Here is a 19,059-nt window from a genome sequence, read left to right on the forward strand (position 1 = left end):
TATAATCAGTTGTATAAACGCATTCGTTCGTGTTGAGAATTGTCTCACCCCGCCATCTATTGCAGCATAAGTTACGGTGATATTCCGACCAAAAAGAAACGTTACCGTGATAACAAGAGACGTCTCAGGCAACCGCAATCAATAACAGGTTGAAGTCTAATAATCGCGTCTCATGCTATGAAGCCCAAGCTTTAATGATCTTATAATTGATTGGTTTGAACCTCATCATAGTTGAGGGGATATACATTCAGCCAGAACTATTAACATGTAATTATAGTCCTTTGAAACCGGGGTAGTGCTACCCTTCACAAGTCTCCACTAATCAAATCCTTAATCCAACTTTGCTCTTCATAATTGCTAAAACATCTAATTTTGTGTTCCAGCATAAAACGGGGAAGAACTCTAATAAGAATAGAGCCTCCTTTTTTACTTACCTTTTGAAATAATACCGGATATTTGTACCTTTCATTCAATCAAATAATACAGACCCACTCCATAGTTTAATCATCATATTCACTGTATTAAAACTTCACTTGTTTCGCGAAAAATAAATGATTTGACACATAATTTCATTAAAAATAATCCTTTATATAGCTTATTAAAATTAATAAATGAAAAATCATCATCAATAAAAGTATTTAGACAGAAAATGCTAACAATAACATAAGCATTATTCATTAATCGATTATTTCAAACATACAAATAATCATTTTAAAAAATATATATTTTAAATAACTTATTTTTTTCCCGAAACAAACAAAATCTAAGAGTCAGGTCCATTAAAAAAAAAGCGAGTTCTATATCATCTTTTTTTATTTATGTTCGTTTTTGCCGGAATGATGTATAAGTTGCGAGTTCAAAATGATTCCCACAAAATAATTGTCATCAGTTCTTGACCATTTCCTCCCTTTCTGTCTTCCTATCCTCCACCTAACACAATCACTTTTCCCGTGGGAAAAAGAAGAAAAAACTCCTATTTCTTTCACCCGATCAAAACACTTTTGATCTTATCTCATTACAAATATGAAGTTAAGCAAACAGTAAATCACCTTTGAAATTCACATCCAAACCCTCGAATCAAAATTATCCAAACTCATTTCGAATCTAGCTTGGTAAATTATCACACAACGAGTATTCAGATACAGATCACTGATGAACAAAGTTGGCCATAAACGTATTCTACCATCTTTACCATAAACCTATCATCAACCCCACATCAATATCCATTCATAGGACAACGAAAAAACAAGAAAAGAAAGTTGCTCCAGCCTCGAGTCACATTGGTCAACAGCACCTCTTCTTACCCTTTCCCAAAAGCTCTGGGAGACGATGTGTTAAAGAACGCTCCAATCTGCTTGGGAAAAGAATTTATGAGCATAGAAAAAAGCTCATCATGATTTGAAACCAAGTATATAAAAACATAAAGGAGTGATGAGAGGAAAGTAAAAGGTTAGGCAAGCGTGCTCTTGAAAACGAAAAAGAAGCCATAAAAGCATGCCGTGCAGGGACAAACCATTGGAAGATAGACGCAAGGAATAACAAAAGGAACATACTTACAGTGATTTCTCATAACTTTTCTTTTTGGCACTTTGGGACTTTTAGGATGTGATGTGAGGGATGTTCAGAATCTTAATGATATAGGGTCCCCAGAAAAGGGAAGAAGTGAGGCTGTCGCAGCATGACCTAGTTAGGGTTAACCCGTTCCTTCTGTTCTTGCTTCTTCTTTTTTTTTTTTTTTTCTGTTGAAGTTTCGAGTTAGCCGGAGCTAGATCATGCTGGCAGCTTCACTCGTTCCCTTGCGGACGTGTGATCTCCTCAACTGTTCAAGAAGCCAACCAAGACATGCGAAAGAACAGAGAGAGAGAGAGAGAGAGAGAGATTGTTGATCATCACTAGACTTCTTTCTCCCCTCTTCATTTGCTTCCTACTAAGCCGAAGAACATGCTAAAAAATAGACAAGACAAGGGCTGAGATGGGTTGAAGTTGCTAGCCAACTACAAAAGAAAGGACAGGACATGCAAGAACAAAGAAGTATCTAACGCAATGGGCTGACGCATGCAGCCCGGAAAATTACATGTGCATACTAATCTCTTAGGTACAAAGATAGAGGAGGGCAGCGGAAGAAGACCTTCCATGCATATGCAACCCATATGAGTGTTTGGACTGTAAATAGTTCTCAACCTTTGTATGGAGAAAGAGCGCTCGGCAACAACCGTTAGCAGGCTAAACGAGCTCAATATGCAGAGAGAGAGAGAGAGAGAGAGAGAGAGAGAGAGAGAGGGGACTCAATGAAGACTTGGGAAAGAAGGGGAAACACAGATCAAGTAAGGCCTTTGAAGGAACATCAGGACTAGATGAAGACAGATGAAAGAGAAGACCCAGTGATGACCTAAAGGAGGAGGTAAAACTGCCATGCTTTATAGGGGGATTTGAGAGGCACGGACCAAGAACAAGAAGGGAGAAAAACAAGGGGTTTCTGTAGAGAGTAGAGAGAGATAGGGCAAAGAGAAAGCTGCAAAGAAAAGAAAGAAACATAACCCATCTGGTGAAACAGTGAATTAAAGAAGCATCTAATGACTTTTGGGCGGCCGACGACCTCCTCTATCATGTCTGTCTGTAGAGAGATAGAGAGAGGGGGTAGAGAGAGAAGCTACTAGAGTACACAGATCGAGAAATTATTGAATGCATAGCAGACAAAAATCATCACGCGGGGTGAAGGATGCATGTAACAAGCCTCGTTTCAGCAAAAGAATTCGTACTAGGAGAATGTCGTCCTCTAATATATTCATCTGCACATCATACATAGCTTTAACCAACGTCTACCAATATTATATTGAGGACCATCAAAGTTTTGTAAAAATGTTCTTCCAACCAATTTCAATCAGTTGGTTCTAAAAATTGAAGCTACTCTATTAAGCTTTTATTCTTGGCTTAGGTTAGTTTTGGGGAGATTTGTAATTCAAATGGATCACGATGAAAACACAGATCAACTAAGGTATATTTGGCTTACTGGACTTCGAAAACGAAACGGTATTATTTGGTAGAGGAACGAAACTTAGAGTGTATTTGTTTGAGTAAAAGAATTTTCTGCGAACTACTAATTTTCTAGACTCTTATGTGTTTGGTGCTTTTTTTTTTTAAACCGATCAGTCAATGGAAAGTCATTTACGGACAAAGAAGATGTATATGTTCAAAGTTAAAGAAATGAATTCTCTAAATTGAAAAGGGGGGAAATGATTCCGTGGAAGGGAAAGTAGTTTTATTCCGGTCTAAATTTCTTATTATCAGTTCATAAAAAAAGGTTCCGTCATAGATCAATTAGGCTCTGTTTGGCGGTGATTCTGATCCTCCGTTTCTGTTTCCCGAAACAAAAAAGGATCAGAAACATGTTTGGTAATGGAAAAAAAATGATTTCGATTCCGGTCCCAGGAACACTTTTGGACCACTTTTCGGAAGAAAAAAAAAAGATGATTCTGGTGTTTTGGAACACTTTTGGGGATCACTTTTTTACACGATATACTTATGGCTTATCCTTCATACTTATAATTAAAATTTTAATATAAAATGGTATTATTTAAAAAAAAGTCCACGTGGATTTTCAACTTTACACAAATTAAAATAAATTAAAATTCAATTTTAAAAATTACAAAAAACGAATTTTCTTAAATTAAAAATTTTATTTAAGGTAAATTTAGTAAAAAATTTAAAATTTTAAGAAATGGGGGAAATAAAAAATACTTAGATTTTTAATTTAATAATTTAAAACAAATTAAAACAAATTAAGATTGAAAAAAGCTAAAATTTTGAAAAAAATTTCTCGTCACCGGATTCTTCCCCTCCCATTTAAAAAAAATTATTTTTTTTTTGAAAATTTTAAGCCTATTTTTAAATTCAATTTAAATTTAAATTTAAATTTAAATTTAAAAAATTAGTTTTTAGAAAATTTTTAAATATAATTCATTTTTTATATTAAGGGATCTCTAATACGCATGTTTTTTTTTTCGAATTTTTAGCTATTTTATTTTTTATTCTAATTAAGTTTGTATTTTTTATTTCCTATTATGTTTTTTCAAATTTTATCTTTTTTTTTTATATTAAAGACTGAACCCAACCCTCCGCGTCGCGAACTAAATCTCCATTTTTCGAGCCGCACAAAAAATTTGTCGAGTCGGGTGAAAAAAAAAATCAATGTAGTTGAGTTGCGGGTCTTGTAAGCTTGTACGATGTATAATTATAAGAGTGCAAAACTATAGGCGGTTGCACAATGAGGAGTTTTTTTTTTTTTTTTTGTAATCAATCTAAAAGTCACAAGAAATAATAACAAACAAATGATTTGAACAAATTTTGTAAATGTAATACGAATTACTTTTCAAACAATATAAACGATCGCATACTCATGACAAATCGACAAACGAATTGAGAACGGAAATTTTGTTGCTTTTTTTTTTTTTGCTCCATAATCACTATTTGATTATTTTCCCTATTCTTTGTCATCAAATGTGATTATATAATTATTTGATTTAAATGACAAATTGGGAACGAAAATTTTGTGCAGCTACTAAACGCGTTTTGTTCCGGGAACAAAAATTTTAAACGAGTTACCAAACGTGTTTTGATTCTAAAAAAATCATCCATGGAACGGAATAAAAAAAAGTAATTTTGATCGGAATCATTTTTTGGGAACGGAATCACTACCAAACAGAGCCTTAGTTTTCCGTCATCCAAATATTGGAAAGGTCGAAAATAGTTTTCCTTCAAATAAACGGATTCTCAACGGCTTCTACTTCTCGAGATTGGAAGAGTCACGTAAGATTAGATTTATAGCAAAAAAGAAGAAAAAACAATAATCCCATTGTTGAAGCACGTCTCAAGGATACATGTTATGTATGCACAAAAATCTTGGTTTTCTTAGAATGTGAATTTTGTTTCTATTACACAAAGAGAGCTAATATCTTCAAAGAAAGTATGACGAGAGCGGGATCCTACCAATGATCAATCGTGTAAAGGGAAAAATGATATTAGAAGTGACAAAATTTTTTTACGGTGATCACTTTAGTTTCATCGGCTCAATTAAGTATTAAATTAAAGTAAAAACGAACCTCGTTTAATAATAGCTTAAGTGCCCTTTATGAAGTCCAACAGTAATGATGATACCCCGAATACTGATACATGGCCAGGCATGGACGGATAAGAAATCTCGGAACAAAGAGGAGATATCCTAAACCGCGAGGAGCGACGATTGGCGTTCCAAGCGGTAGCAGCAAAGAGGAGATTTCCTAAAACCGCGACGGAAAGGAAAGTTCGCACCGTTTGCGATCCGAAAGGTCCCGAGATCGGCGAGCCCGTCGTTCTCGTCAAGTCATCAACGTGCCGTAAGGATCGTATCGGGAGCAGTAATGAAAGTTAAGGGCGGGGAGGGGAGAAGAAGGAACAGGTGGTGGGAGTAGGGCGGCCCGAGCAGTGTGGGGCTGACCGGCTGATAAGAGGAAGCTCTCTCTCTCTCTCTCTCTCTAGAGTCCGTCTGTCTTTCTGTCTGTCTGTTTCTGCGCCTATGAGGATTGTGAGCAGTGATGGCAGCGCATAGAGAGAACAGCTAGAAGACTCTTAGCTCTTAGGTAGGTAGGGGGACTTCGCCTGTGAATTCAATTCCACCAAACGAAGGAAAGAAAAAGTTTGAATTTCAAATCAAAAAGCTGCCCCCCCTCTTTTCCCCCTCTCTCTCTCTCCTCCTTTTGCTGGGCAAGGACGTGCCTCGGTGGCAAGGAGGGCTGGAGGAAAGAGGAAGCTCCAATTATTGGGGGGCTCCCATGGAGATTTCCCCTTCCTTCTCAAAGAATTTCACGGTAAATTAAGGGTATTTATTTAATTTTTTTTTTATGCTATACCAATTTTATATAAGAATTACGAAAGAAAAAAAAGAAAAAGCAGCGAATTACGACCCGAGATCTGTCCGTCAGCAACTTATAATTTGGCCCGACCCCCCCACGGACTCAGAATGCCCATTTGTTTTGCTTTTCCTCGTGGATCTGTCAATTCGTGGATCTGTCAATTCGATCCCATCCCATCAACGGAAATGCCACCTCAATGCTGCCTTCCTTCCATCATCTTCTGCTCTCAACACGTTTGTTTTTCTTTCTTCTTCTTCTTTTTTTGTTCTTTTGGGGAGGAAGAGAATGATCGAGGAAGGACACGACATGGTGGTAACTGAGAAGATTGTCGAGCTTTCGCCTATTCTCAGTTTTAATGCGGGGACTGTTTGTTTAAATTTGCAAAGAAAATATTTTCTTGTACTTTCACGTTGGAAATTTAAAAGCATTATTAAAATTTCAAAGAAAAAAATTGTGAGAAAATTATATGCGAAATCGTTTGGCAAATATGAATGTAAGATTAAAGTTAAGCCAAAACACCGAAAACAAAAACCTATCTAGACACGCCCACGGTCCTAAAAAGCTTCAACTTCTAAGTCACGACATTCCGACCAAAAAAAAAAAAAAACAGTCATGATCAGATATGTTTTGTTACCTCGTGACTATGCCCTTTTGCGGATATGGATTGGAGAGAAGGGAATTTAGGTTGTGTTTGGTTAAGCATTCTGAAAGCCCTTTGTGGCTCTAAAGCCTCTTGAAAAAAAAAATTCGGATTGTTTGTCAATAATTTGTAATGGGTCTTAAGATTTCAGCATTTTCAAAATATTGAAAGCCCTATTAATGAAAATTAGTTAATTACCTATTTTGTCCTACAAACCTTACTAAAAATTTAATATACCCCTTTGAAAAAAAAACCCTAGATAATGTTAATTTTCTTGAGTGAGGACGGTTGGTGAGGGCGAATCTAGACGACAGAGGGCCGTCCGGGTTTGCGCATCCCCCGACGATGATCTCATGGGCAGCGCGACTCTCGAGCCTCATTGCTTAGGATCGCGCGACCCCGTCGACTTGCCATTGGCAGACTGAGCCCTTTGTTGATTAGCGAAGAGTTTTGATTTTTTTAATAAAAAAAGAAATATGTAGCCAAATCTATTTACAATCTTTTTTTTTTTTTTTGGCTAGACACGACTTCACTCAAAGTTGCTTTTCAAAAGATTTTTTTAACAAACGCCATTTGCATTTTTTCGAAGCCCGCTAAAAGGAATTTGCATTTGCACAAAACTAAAGTCGAACCCAATGCACCCTTATCAGGTTCCCCAAGTTATGGGCCTCTCGTGGGTCTTATGGGCCTCGCGTGGGTTTGATAGGATCTAATAGTTCAGATATATCGGGCTTACTGCATTGGATGTATCCAATAACATGTGGAGACAGATGTTTCTAAAACTACCATGCTAGACAATTTTTTGGAATTTTGGGTTTGATTTGGTGTTCACTTATCTTAAAATTAAGGTTGGGAATTTTCGGGTCAGGCAACTTAGGGCGCGCATGACAACACTTTTGTTTCAAAAATAAACTTTTAACCAGAAGTTAATTTTTCTACTTCTACTCTAGAAGTTAATTTCTGATTAGAGAAATTCTTTTGAAAACGATTGAAAACCTTTACTTCATTTTTAAATTTTTTAAATTGGTTGGGATGGTGATTGGTGACTGTAAGCAGAAGCGAAGATTGATGATGTGCGGTAGTCGGTGGCGGCGATGGTCGGCGGCGATGGTCGGCGGCGGTAATAGCGGGCGGCGGGAGGCAATTGGCAAGTGGCGGCCCGGCGACGACCGGCGGAGGTCGGTGGTGGTTGGCGACAAGAAGTAATCGGCACGTGGCGATCGGCAAAGGTTGGCGGCCAACGGGGGTCGACGACGGCCGCAGGCGGTGGTCAACAGTGAGCAGCAATTACCGCCACCGACCACTGCCAACCTCCACTGTCCACGGTGAGAACCCATTTTTTTAACTTCTCAAATTGTGAAAAAAACAACTTCAAAAGTTAAAAAATTTATCAAACGAATTTCTACCTTCAAAAGTACTTCTAGAGCTATTAGCATGTGCACTCTTATATTCTAGTTTTATCTTCTATTTGTATTTTTTTTTCAAAATTGAAAAAATGATAAAACGTTATGATCTTTCAAGCTTTAAAAAATCGTGATAATAAATATGTGATTGTACCTATCAATATTTATTAACTGATTGATTTTGAGAGATGCCAGATAGTTCATCGTGAACTCGAAAAATTTGCAATAAAGAAAAAGACGCACAGTTTGAGTCAAACCATTTCAAATCGACCCACCCATTTAACCACCCCACTCGTTTCCAATGAAAAGTTAAATAATCCTCATAACACAGAAGCAAACCAAAACGCCAAAAACAAAAGCACGAACAAGATGATAAAGGAAAAGGAATTTGCTATCTCTGCATTTACGTACTCATGGCACTCGATGAATGTCATAAGTCGAGATTCCATGAGAATCGCATCTTGAAACTTATTTTATATGGACGCTGAGTAACAGAAGGACCCAGATAGGATAGGATAAAAAATGTGCGAAGATTTGTTACATCCTGCAACTCTTTTGGGCGAATAGACACAAACCCACAGGGCTCATTCTGTTTTTTCGCCCTAAGATTCTACACTGATCTATGGATATACTAAGTGATTATAACATCCAATATACCAACTTTATAGATCGATCGTCAACACATCTACTATCCTCCAAAAGGTAAAACCTATCGTCATTTATCAGTTGCGGTGAGTGCAAAACGATCTCGACGTTGAACTTTCATGGTCCGAGAGTCGTGTAGTTAAATGTCAATCAACAGTTGGCGCCTGAAGCAGCAATCTATCTGATCCGATTTCAGGAACCATCAGCCAAACTATCAAAAGCAAACTATTCATCCAAGTATGGCATTGCACTGTGAACAGTAGCTATCGATGTACAAAGCTTCTACTGAATATAATATGCAAAGAATGGAGCAAGTTGCAATCACGATGCTTACCCAGCACCATAATCGTAAGCACGACAACTCAATTTGTTGACCATGGCTTCGAAGGAAAGGCTAACGGCAAGAAACAACAAGGAAGTTCTCTGGTTATATGATAGAGTTCCATATCTCGCTCATGCCCAGTGAAAATTTGGATGATCTGCAGCCAGCATTAAAAGAAAAGCACTATCAGTTAAGACTGCACAAGAGCCTAAACACTAAAAGGAAACTCGACACTAACTCATTGCCTCATTGGCAATGAGATAGGCTAGCCTAACAGCAATCTCCATTCACGACACTCATCACACTGGTGGAGGATAAGAAACCAACCATTCATGGCTAATCTCAATGGTATCAAATATGAAGAACAAAACAGACATAATTTCAACAGAAAGATAAAATAAAAAAAAATCTTTTTTGGTGGGTAAACATTTTACCTCAGCCCAGCTACCGTATAAACAGAACCGACTCTAGCAGCAATAATCAGTCGCACAAAACGAACAGCCACTAGAATGTTCATCGATTGATAAAGAGAAGAGGAAGTTTTTTAAACTTCAGGAAATAAAGAATCTTTATTTCAGTTTGCAACATCATCCAGACATTAAAGGCCAGGAGAGTGTCCATGACAACAAAATAAAGTCGCGTGAAAGGAGTAATCATAAGCGACAGAACAACGATAGATAAGTGATGGCAAGAATTTTCTTGCATTATTAGCGTATGTCAAATGCTCTTCGGTCTCGATCAAAGAAAGAAATTAGCTACTCAGCATGATTGTCCAAAAGGAGGTAGTAGATATAGAGATTAGCACAATGTCAAGTGCAGACTTGAGAGTCCTTTCTGCTGTTTGCGCACTCTTAAATATTGTGGGTTAAACTATGGGTTATGACTTATGAGCAATCGAACTAGCATTACCTCAAAACATTTCCGCCGCAACGAAACTGCAACTTTATTGATGTCTCCACAATCCCAGCTTAACAACGACTTTCGCCTGGAAAATCTCTTACATACACACAATCACATTCCAGCACTCAAGATCGAAACTTCAACTAGCACTAGCAATGCCCTCATCGAACCAACAAGATCACGAACTCAATCATTCCCACTGATACCAGTCTTCCTCGCTACCAGTTCGCTAGCCTTCACGTAACTCACACCACCACGTCCACATTTCACCAAATCGTCCAAACCCAACTCGTCAAACCATCCCAAATCGAAACTTTCACTCTTACCAGCGAAACAAGCCCGCGAAATCAACTGCCTAACCACCACTCTCTCGCTCGCTGCCCCCTTGCCAACCACGGCGACCCTCGCGTCCATGAACGGCTTCGAGCACTTGTCCACCGCGAAGTCAGCGCACTTCTCCTTCGCCGCGATGAGGCAGGACTCCATCTCGCGCACCTCGCACTCCTCCCTCTGCTTCAGGTCGGCCTTCCGGCCGGCTAGCGGGGCCCACCATGGGGGCGCGCAGTTCCGTGATGCGGCAACTGCGCAGCCGATCCTGGCTCCCTCCCCGCACTGCTCGAGGATCTTGGACTTGGAGGACGCGAGGGCGGATGACCAAGACTCGATGTCGCGGAAGGCGAGGACGAAGGGACCTGAGGAGGGGTCGTCTGTCGGAGTGGCGGGTAAGGGTCCGCGGAGGAGAGGGGGGGGGTGGGGGAAGAGGGTCGTGGTGGCGGAGGGCGAGTAGTCGTCGAGGTGGTCCGTCGACGACATTGGTTTCGATTTCAGACTCTAAGCTGAGAGGGGTTTGCTTTGTCAAGAAGAAAGTAATGGGCCGGGCCAGTCCGGATAAAGCCTGGACATAAGCTCTATGGGCCATGTGGCTGGGCCATGTTGTTTCCTAAACCTCCCAGGCATGAGGTCAGGCCCCTGGGTTGTACAGGCCCAAACTGTGCCAGCCCATGAACTTTTCTAGGAGGTCTCCATCCGGGTAATAATTTCTAAAACAAAGCTTGTTGTTATGTTAAAAGGTAGATCCATAGGTTAATTCAATTTTGACATATATATCCCAGGGCCCCTTTCCTCTTGTTCGGTGTGCAATTCAATTCATTCTTGTCCCTTTCACCATCCTTGAAACCGCTAAGAGTGTCTGAGCTTTTTGGCTTCGATGACCACTCTCGTCCTCATCGGGTATGATTGTTACAATATATAAGCCCACTAATTTTCGCATGGCTTGTCCCTAACCACATTTCTATTGAAGAGGGTCCTACTCTGATACCATATGGTGACATCCCTAGACCAATTCACTAGAAATATTGTCAACTTTAGCCCACCTCATACCGAGTATTGCGATTTTGTCTTATGGAGTTCCAAAGCAAAGCTTGCTATTATGTTAAAAAGTGCATTTGTCAGTTACTTTAAATATTCATATATATCAGACACGCTCTCCCCTTATTTGACGTGCAATTCGGTTAATTTCTACCCCATTCATCGTCCTAAAAGCATGTCGGAGTGCTCTTTATTTGAGCCTTCTGGCCTCGGAGACCACCGCCCGCCCTTGTCGGATCGGGTCATTACAATAACAACCCATCTATAATTTGTACCATTTTTTTGCCGGAGTAGTGATGTCATTCATTTAAATCGCAAAACCGGAGACAAAACACGGAACAACACCACAAGACTAAACCTATCAAAAGAGATAGCCTTGTTGACCAGATCGAGAATAGAATTTGTACAATGTCCTATTTTCTCTCAAATAGTAATCTGTATATAATTTTTTCTCTCAAATCCGAAGCTAAAAAATGTTGTGTAAATTTCAAAAATTGTATGTGATTTTTCACAAAGACATTTCAATATTTTGAAAGATTTCAACCGTGTCGAATTAAATAAAATTTAAATACTAATTTCACAAAATTACAGAAGGTCAACAGTTAGAGCAGAAGAAATCATTCTAGGGTACACTTCTACCATCTTCGAAATCTACTGTCGAATTCCTTATTATTATTTTTTTTTTCTGAAGGCGATTCCTTATTAGTTTGACCAAAAAAGAAAAAATCCTTATTAGTTATTACTGTAGAATTGAACGGGAAAACCTGGGTAGAAAAACGAAATCTCAGACACACGTGAGAGCGTGCCGGATGCCACCCTAGACTCTCTCTCAAAGGCAAAGCGAGCTCTCTTGTGGAACTGGAAGTCAGATTCTGCAGCCGCTCTCTCTCTCTCTCTCGCAAATTCCAAGTTCTAAACTCGAAGGTAGTCTTTGGTCTTCAGTTTCACATTCTAAATCCTTGTTCTTCAGCCCCTCTTAAATTAATTCAGATGTTACAGTTTCGATGTTTACTTCTCTTACGGTTATGAACTTTTGATTCGTGAAATTCCGATAGTTTGTACGAATGTGCGTCTTCCCATGACTTAGAGTCGAAGAGTGGAGTGATTAGGGTTTTGGGTTTTGTGGGTCGTGATGTACGGCACTTGCAGATTGGCTAAAGATACGGTTTTTTTTTTTTTTTTGGACGACTTATGTGCTTCTCCTGTGTGACAAATCAAAGTCGAAACCTTTCCGGTGTAATTTTGTGGATTTCTGTAGAGACGAAGACAAGGTTTTATATGGGTTCATTATAGACTTGAAGTCCATTTTGTGTTTAGGGCTTTTGGATGAGACGTTATGATCTCCCATTAGAGATTGGTGTGACAGTTTAATCTGTGAAACTTCCCCCTATACTCTCGTGGGTTTCATCTGTAGGGACTTCGCATGCTTGTGTTTATGCTTGATATCATTCTCTTACTCACACCTGGACTGCAAGTGTCTGTTAGAAATTGGTTTGCTTGGTTTATTGATGAACATTGACCTCACTATCTTTTCCTCTTTCGTATTCCCCTTCAGCATTTTTGAAGTCGTGGGATATGACTAAGAGAAAGAACCCTATTGTCTTCTTGGATGTTTCCATTGATGGGGATCCTGTGGAGAGAATTGTTATCGAGGTAACTTTGAATAGAAGTTGGTTCATCTAAGAGATTCTTTTTTGTCATCAATTTTTCTGTAAGAAGCCTCCACTGTTGCTGTCTATTGGAAACACGCTTACGATTGTGCTTTTTGCCGAGTCTTGCAGCTCTTTGCTGACACTGTTCCCAGGACGGCAGAAAATTTCCGATCACTCTGTACAGGTTCATTTGAACTTAAAGTTTGTCATGATTCAAAAGTATTAATGCTGGTTTGGTGTACTGTGTACATGCAATGCTGCTCGTCTTTTTTTCCTAAAAAAATTGGTTAGAGTCTTGTTCTATCAGCAGTAGTGGTGAGCTTTCTTCTTCCATACAATAGGCTTATGTTATACTGGAAAGTATACTTAGGTCCGCCATTTCTGCGACATTGACCGAATTATTCCTTTAGTTAGAGTGCGAAAGTGAATTAGATTTCTCATCACTGGTAATTGATTTTGCATGATGTGATGGCTCTCTGTCCAGGCTTGAAATGGATTTGATGTGGATACCATGTTGCATAATCTCTATTATCAATGTTTAACTTAGGTGAATAAGAGATCTCTAGATTCTCCCCATTGCCTTTAACAAGGGCACGGTGCTTATTGTAAGTATTGGTTATTTGGTCCCGGAAAGAAATATCTAAAAGACATGGCATGTAATGTTTAGATGGAACAGAGCATGAAAACTAGAAGTCTTTGATTTGGCTCAATTTTTCTACCAAGGTTTTTGGAAGTCATTCAACCAATTGACAAGCTCCATGATGCTTTGCTCTTTATTTTCTTGCTTGCTTCCACTCTAATACGATTGTAACTAATTGAACACTCGTTTAACTCTGTTGGTGTGAGTAGGCAGTATGGGTTGCATGGGCATTTTGTCGAGTGTTGATAGTATTTTCTATTCAATGTAGGAGAAAAAGGAGTGGGGAAAACTACTGGCAAGGCGCTGCACTACAAAGGATCATACTTTCATCGAATAATTAAAGGGTTCATGGCCCAAGTATGTTATCTGGTTTATTTATCGATCTATATTTTTTCGGGTCGTTCTTGTGATGTATGAATTTTAAGCATAGTCTAATTGGCATAATTTTACGGCCATAGTCTGCCAGAAGTACTTGCAACTAATTGCTTCACCTTCAGACTGCATATAATCGTAGTGTCCACTGCCTATCGAGCCTTTATCTCTAAAAGGCGAAGAAAGCTTGTCAAGTTAGCATAATGACTTCATTGTATGTGAGCATCTCTTACAGATGTATGGGCCTTATTATGTGTCCTGTTGACAGTGCTAGTAGGTTTAATGGGGTCTTGATTGTAAATGAGAGGATGCGAGTCTGTTCAGCTAAGGGGTTGCGTGTTGCTTGTCCATTGGATTGCAAAATCTTTAAAATTAATCTTAAAAACTGTGAAGTTCAAGGATGAAAGAAGGTGGTGCAATACACTTACTAGGCCGATAGAACGAAAAACAAAATAAATTGTTCAATGCTCATTAATAGTCATTTTTCTGTCAATAATAGCATCCCTTAGAATCTATTTTCCCTGCCTTGGTAGGTGGGAGAGGCTGCTGGTCTTTGATTCATCTTTTACATGGCTTCTAATCAACTGTAAATAGAATAGTTATATAATTTTTGTGGAAAAGAAACAATAATTAGAAGTCTCAAATCTGAAGAGGGCAGTTTTTGGGCTATGGATGATGGTTTTAGTAGGAACATAGCAGTCATTAATACATTGTTAATTTTACCCCTTCAGTAAAGGCCTTAGACGATTGTCTCGGAAGTCATGAACTTGCAAATGAGAGTTGGAGAAAAGTTGAATCTGGGAAGCTTGCCAAGAGTACTAGCCAATTTTAAGATTCTATTAGTATTGCTGTAGCCATTTGCAAATTATCTTATATGGGGTGAGTGATTTTAGAGTCCCTAGATAAGGTGTTACTTAGGATCCTCTGATTTGAAGGTTCAAATTCCTTTGTGCACTCTGTTTATGTGATATGTATAAGTGGAAGCTCACTATTCCTCTTCATGTCTTCACAGGGTGGTGATTTTTCAAATGGAAATGGTACTCTTCCCTTCTTGTAAAAATTCATAATGTTCATGATTGGATTATCTATATTTGACTACATACTCATGGTCGGGCTAGAAGAAGGGATGACCCTTTTTAGATTGCAGGCACTGGTGGAGAAAGTATATATGGAGGGAAGTTTGCTGGTAATATTTCTCCATAGTCTTGACTGCTATTTTATTTACTACTGTTTTAGTGATTTAAGTTATTCATACATCAGATGAGAATTTCAAACTAGCACATGATGGACCTGGCCTTCTCTCTATGGCAAATGCTGGGCCTAATACCAACGGGTCCCAGTTCTTCATGCTATTCAAGCGCCAACCTCACCTTGATGGGTATTCTTTTTCTGGAAAAAAAAATTGTAGCGTGCTTTCCAAGTAGTTAGTAGTATTGATGGCAATGTTATCGTTCTTCATTAGTGAATTATGAATATGTTGTTTACAACTTGTACAACATGTTTCTTTTTTCTGGCAGGAAACATGTTGTATTTGGGAAGGTTACAAGGGGAATGGAAGTTGTGAAGAAAATCGAACAGGTAGGAAGTGCTGATGGAAAACCCCTCCAACCAGTGAAAATTGTGGATTGCGGGGAGACTTCTGAAAGAAGAATTGAAGATGCTGCCGTGGAGGAAAAAATTAAATCTGCAACACTAAAAGGTACTTTTGTTTTGTGCTTCCCTCAATTTGCTACCTTTTGTGGAATAGTATGATTCTTCTATTTCCAATTTGTAATAGAATTTCCTTGATCAGTGAAAAATAAACGATCTGCAAGAGATTCGTCTTCTGAATCCCAAGGAAGAAGACCACAGAGAAAGTTCCGCAAGGATAGAACAAGGAAACGTAGGAGATACTCTTCATCTGATTCATACAGCTCCGAGAGCTCTGAGAGCGATTCTGGATCTTATTCCTCAGACACTGAGTCAGAATCTGAATCTCCTTCCAAGTCATCTGTATCTGATTCAAGCTCGAGCGATGGAAGGCGCAGGAAAAAGAGGTCAACAAAAAGAGAGAAACTTCGTCGGCAAAGAGGGAAGGATAGTCGTGGGGAACGAAAGAGTGCCAGATATGGCAAACGATCAAGGCGCAAGTCCGAACGGTTGAATTTATTTGTGTTTTTTGTTTGCTACATTTAAGTTTTGGCACTCAGCCTGACTGCTTTTTGTTCGCCATGTATTGACAATGGCCATTTTGTTACCTTTGATTTTCAGGAATTTGGATGATTCAAGTGATTCAGAAAGTGAGCGTTCGAGCCGTAGTAGGAGCAGAGATGACAAGAAGAAATCTTCTCGAAGTATGAGCAAGTTAAAAGATGCTGAAGCAAAATCTCCTGAAAATTTGGGTTTGTCAATTCTCGGATTTGTCTCCTCACTTTTCTATAAAGTGTTTTTGATTTAGCAAGGAGTTTGTCAAATTGGATCTCTGCTGCTTTTGACTTGGAAAACTCTTCTGTAGAACCACCAAGCAATCGTGAAATCAAGAAAGTTGAGGACAACTCGTCCCATGAAGAAGGTGAATTTTCGCCAAAAAATGAAGTTCATCGTAATGGGCATGGTACTGATGCAAAAGTTGGTAAATTCGATGATCAACGTCCCCGTTCAGATGGTTCGAAGAAGTCCAGGTTTCAGTTCTTGCTATTTTTATGTGCTTTTGTCTTGGGAGGAGGTCTGGGTGTATTTTTATCGTTCAGAATGCTGCCCAACACGTTCTGACTGATGGCAAACTTTTGGGTATTTTCCTGAAATTCAGCGGAAGCATGAGGGACAGCCCCACAAGGTTGGCCAACAGTATCCCTGAGGGAAGTCCATCGAGCAGTCCTGCGCATAAAGCCTCTGAACCTTCTTCCTCTATTCTTGTGCGCAATCCATCAAGAAGCCCTTCTCCAGATGGTAATTCAAAACGCATTAGAAAGGGCCGTGGCTTCACAGAACGTTTCTCCTATGCCCGTCGATATCGTACCCCATCTCCAGAAGGTCCAACATATCGGCCATACCAATATGGTAGAAGAAACTTTTATGACAGGAGGAATGATAGGTGAGCTGAACTTTTTCAGAAGGTGGTATGGCCAACTTTATGTTCGCTACTGCTTAGTGCTTGATGGCCTTGTGTAGGTATTCGAATTACAGAAGTTATTCTGAGCGCTCACCACATGGAAGATATAGAACCCCCCCAAGAGACAGGAGCCCTCCAAGGTTCTCTCTCTTCTTTGAAACACTTTTGCTCATGCTACTAGTAGAAGGCCTGTAGACGTCTTTTTCTTTAACTAGATATTAACAACTTAAGTACAAGTTTATTTTGCGGCTCGCTTGATTTCTACACTCTAAATGGTTGCAAGACACCCTAACTTATTAAGTTGACGAAAATAACCTCAAGAGAACTAAGTGGTCAAAATCATTGGAGGGAAAGGTTGAAAGAGATCGTTTATTGAAAAATGCAAGGTTACATATTGCAAAACCCATAACTTTATTCTTCCACGAGCATTATTGCTTTAGTATCATATTTAGATACTTCTTAAATGCATCGCATGCTGTACACAAACGCTAATATACTGGATATAGTTAGCGGATCTCTGATTTTGTAAGAAACCGCTTTCTTCTTTTCTTCATAAAGTACCTCATGGTTAGTATAATAAAGTTCGATTGCACATGGAAAATTATGTAAACTTAGTAAATAGATAAATTAGTATAGCAAAATTCCCATGCTTCTCCAATGTTTTCATTACTTTCGATCCCCTTTTCCATCTTAAGACACTTCTTCACTCTCTTATTTGTTACCATTTACTGTTTTACACGAGTTTTCATAATCTCATTTTTCAGAAATGGAAACATATATCTTTCATTAGATTGTTTTTAACAATTTATGGCCATAAATAAGTGCAATTTGCACGTTGACTCATTTTTTTAAGTAAAATTAAGCAAAGTGGTGTTCTTTTTTTACCGGAAATCGGTGAAACATTTGACTTACTGCACATGTTATGTTTATCCTGCTCCTTGTAGATACCAACGAAAAAGAAGTCGAAGCAGGAGTGGTTCACGCAACCCGGGTGGTAATAAAGGCCGTTACCGGGGTCGGGACCAGAGCCGGAGCAGGAGTGGGAGTCGGAGCCCAAGACGCGGTTCTAGTCCAGTGGATAGGCGACTGCCACTGAGCGAGAGGTTGAAATCGCGACTCGGGACCAGGGTCGATGAGCATTCTCCACACAGAAGGAGGTCCTCCTCGAGAAGCCGCGATTCCTCAGGATCTAGGTCCCCTGATGCGGTGCCAGACAAGCGCGAGGGCAAAGCTGCCCCCGTATCTCCTGCAAGGTCTCGATCCAGCTCCCCTTCTGGGAGGGGGTTGGTTTCCTATGGCGATGCCAGTCCTGATTCTGGGATCAACTGAAGGGTTTTCCCACTTCTTCACATCATCACTATCGGCAGAGAGATTTGATGATCTGTGGAGTACCTGCACCCAATGAGTTGAGTCGGGTGGACTCCCATGGGGTCTGCAACTGTTGGAATGAACCGAGAGTGGCTGGGGCTGGCCTTACTCGTTCAATATTATGTACTTTGTAAAAGAAATTTAACAACATCGCTGCTGGACTTTTATTTTAGGAGGCCATCTTAAACGATCTGAGAATTTCCTGAGAGGATGGCCATCTCATTTGCATCTTATAAAACTTTAGTAGACTTGGATTGCTGCTGGTGATTTCGGTATACTTTGCAATTTGCCTTGGCTGAATGGATTTCATCTTTGTCAAGGGTAATCTCAGGTGGTGGTTTGAGCCTATTAAATCTTGGTGATAGTCGCGGTTTGTCCTTAATCTGGACACTTGGTCAGATGAAACCCTGAAATAGATACTTGGTCGAATGATTGGATCCGATCTGATGTTTGCTCGGTGTCTGTTCCTGGCCGAACCTGGGTGTCTGCCGCTTAAATGTCCCTGTCGAGATGCCCGAGCAACACGGCGGAATGCTCGCTTTCCAAGTAACAAAAAAATTTATAGAGCTTGCATGAGAATCTCGTAACAATAACTGTAGCTGATGCAGGATGTGGGTCCTCTCAATCTTGGATCGACTTGGCCAGGAAGCACCCTCCAAAGCACTGCATTGCGTAGGACCTTAGATGAAGACGCCAACAACCATTACCAAATCCTTCGTCCGCCGTTTGTTATTTGTCTTCTTTCGGTTGTTTCTCTTTTCGTAAAGAAC

The 19,059-nt window shown here is 39.6% G+C and overlaps 2 protein-coding genes across 6 annotated transcripts; one reads left to right on the forward strand and one right to left on the reverse strand.

Annotated features, from left to right (window-relative positions):
* The first annotated feature begins 5,491 nt into the window (after window positions 1-5,491).
* LOC115751983 (peptidyl-prolyl cis-trans isomerase CYP63) lies at window positions 5,492-18,642 on the forward strand. 3 transcript variants are annotated; one of them, XM_048281761.1, is made up of 15 exons: window positions 5,492-5,512; window positions 12,048-12,090; window positions 12,722-12,819; window positions 12,948-13,002; window positions 13,727-13,815; window positions 14,843-14,867; window positions 14,978-15,016; window positions 15,091-15,208; window positions 15,348-15,529; window positions 15,623-15,968; window positions 16,081-16,211; window positions 16,325-16,490; window positions 16,619-16,903; window positions 16,981-17,061; window positions 17,866-18,642. In XM_048281761.1, the coding sequence occupies exons 3-15, from the start codon at window positions 12,742-12,744 to the stop codon at window positions 18,248-18,250; spliced, it is 1,980 nt and encodes a 659-aa protein (XP_048137718.1). In that variant the 5' UTR covers window positions 5,492-5,512; window positions 12,048-12,090; window positions 12,722-12,741; the 3' UTR covers window positions 18,251-18,642. The 3 variants fall into 3 exon arrangements, with proteins under 3 accessions (XP_048137718.1, XP_030545850.1, XP_030545849.1); XM_030689990.2 differs by lacking the exon at window positions 5,492-5,512 and having other exon boundaries at window positions 11,941-12,090; window positions 15,623-15,969; window positions 16,085-16,211; XM_030689989.2 differs by lacking the exon at window positions 5,492-5,512 and having other exon boundaries at window positions 11,941-12,090.
* LOC115751987 lies at window positions 7,353-10,613 on the reverse strand. Of its 3 annotated transcripts, none has more exons than XM_048281763.1 (3): window positions 9,808-10,613; window positions 8,911-9,055; window positions 7,353-7,364 (listed from the first exon to the last, which is right to left on the reverse strand). In XM_048281763.1, the coding sequence occupies exon 1, from the start codon at window positions 10,609-10,611 to the stop codon at window positions 9,985-9,987; it is 627 nt and encodes a 208-aa protein (XP_048137720.1). In that variant the 5' UTR covers window positions 10,612-10,613; the 3' UTR covers window positions 7,353-7,364; window positions 8,911-9,055; window positions 9,808-9,984. The 3 variants fall into 3 exon arrangements, with proteins under 3 accessions (XP_048137720.1, XP_030545854.2, XP_030545853.2); XM_030689994.2 differs by lacking the exon at window positions 7,353-7,364 and adding an exon at window positions 8,721-8,753; XM_030689993.2 differs by lacking the exon at window positions 7,353-7,364 and having other exon boundaries at window positions 8,794-9,055.
* Window positions 18,643-19,059: the final 417 nt, after the last annotated feature.

The sequence above is a fragment of the Rhodamnia argentea genome, chromosome 7 (genome assembly GCF_020921035.1).
Source record: "Rhodamnia argentea isolate NSW1041297 chromosome 7, ASM2092103v1, whole genome shotgun sequence".
Taxonomy (NCBI): Eukaryota; Viridiplantae; Streptophyta; class Magnoliopsida; order Myrtales; family Myrtaceae; genus Rhodamnia; species Rhodamnia argentea.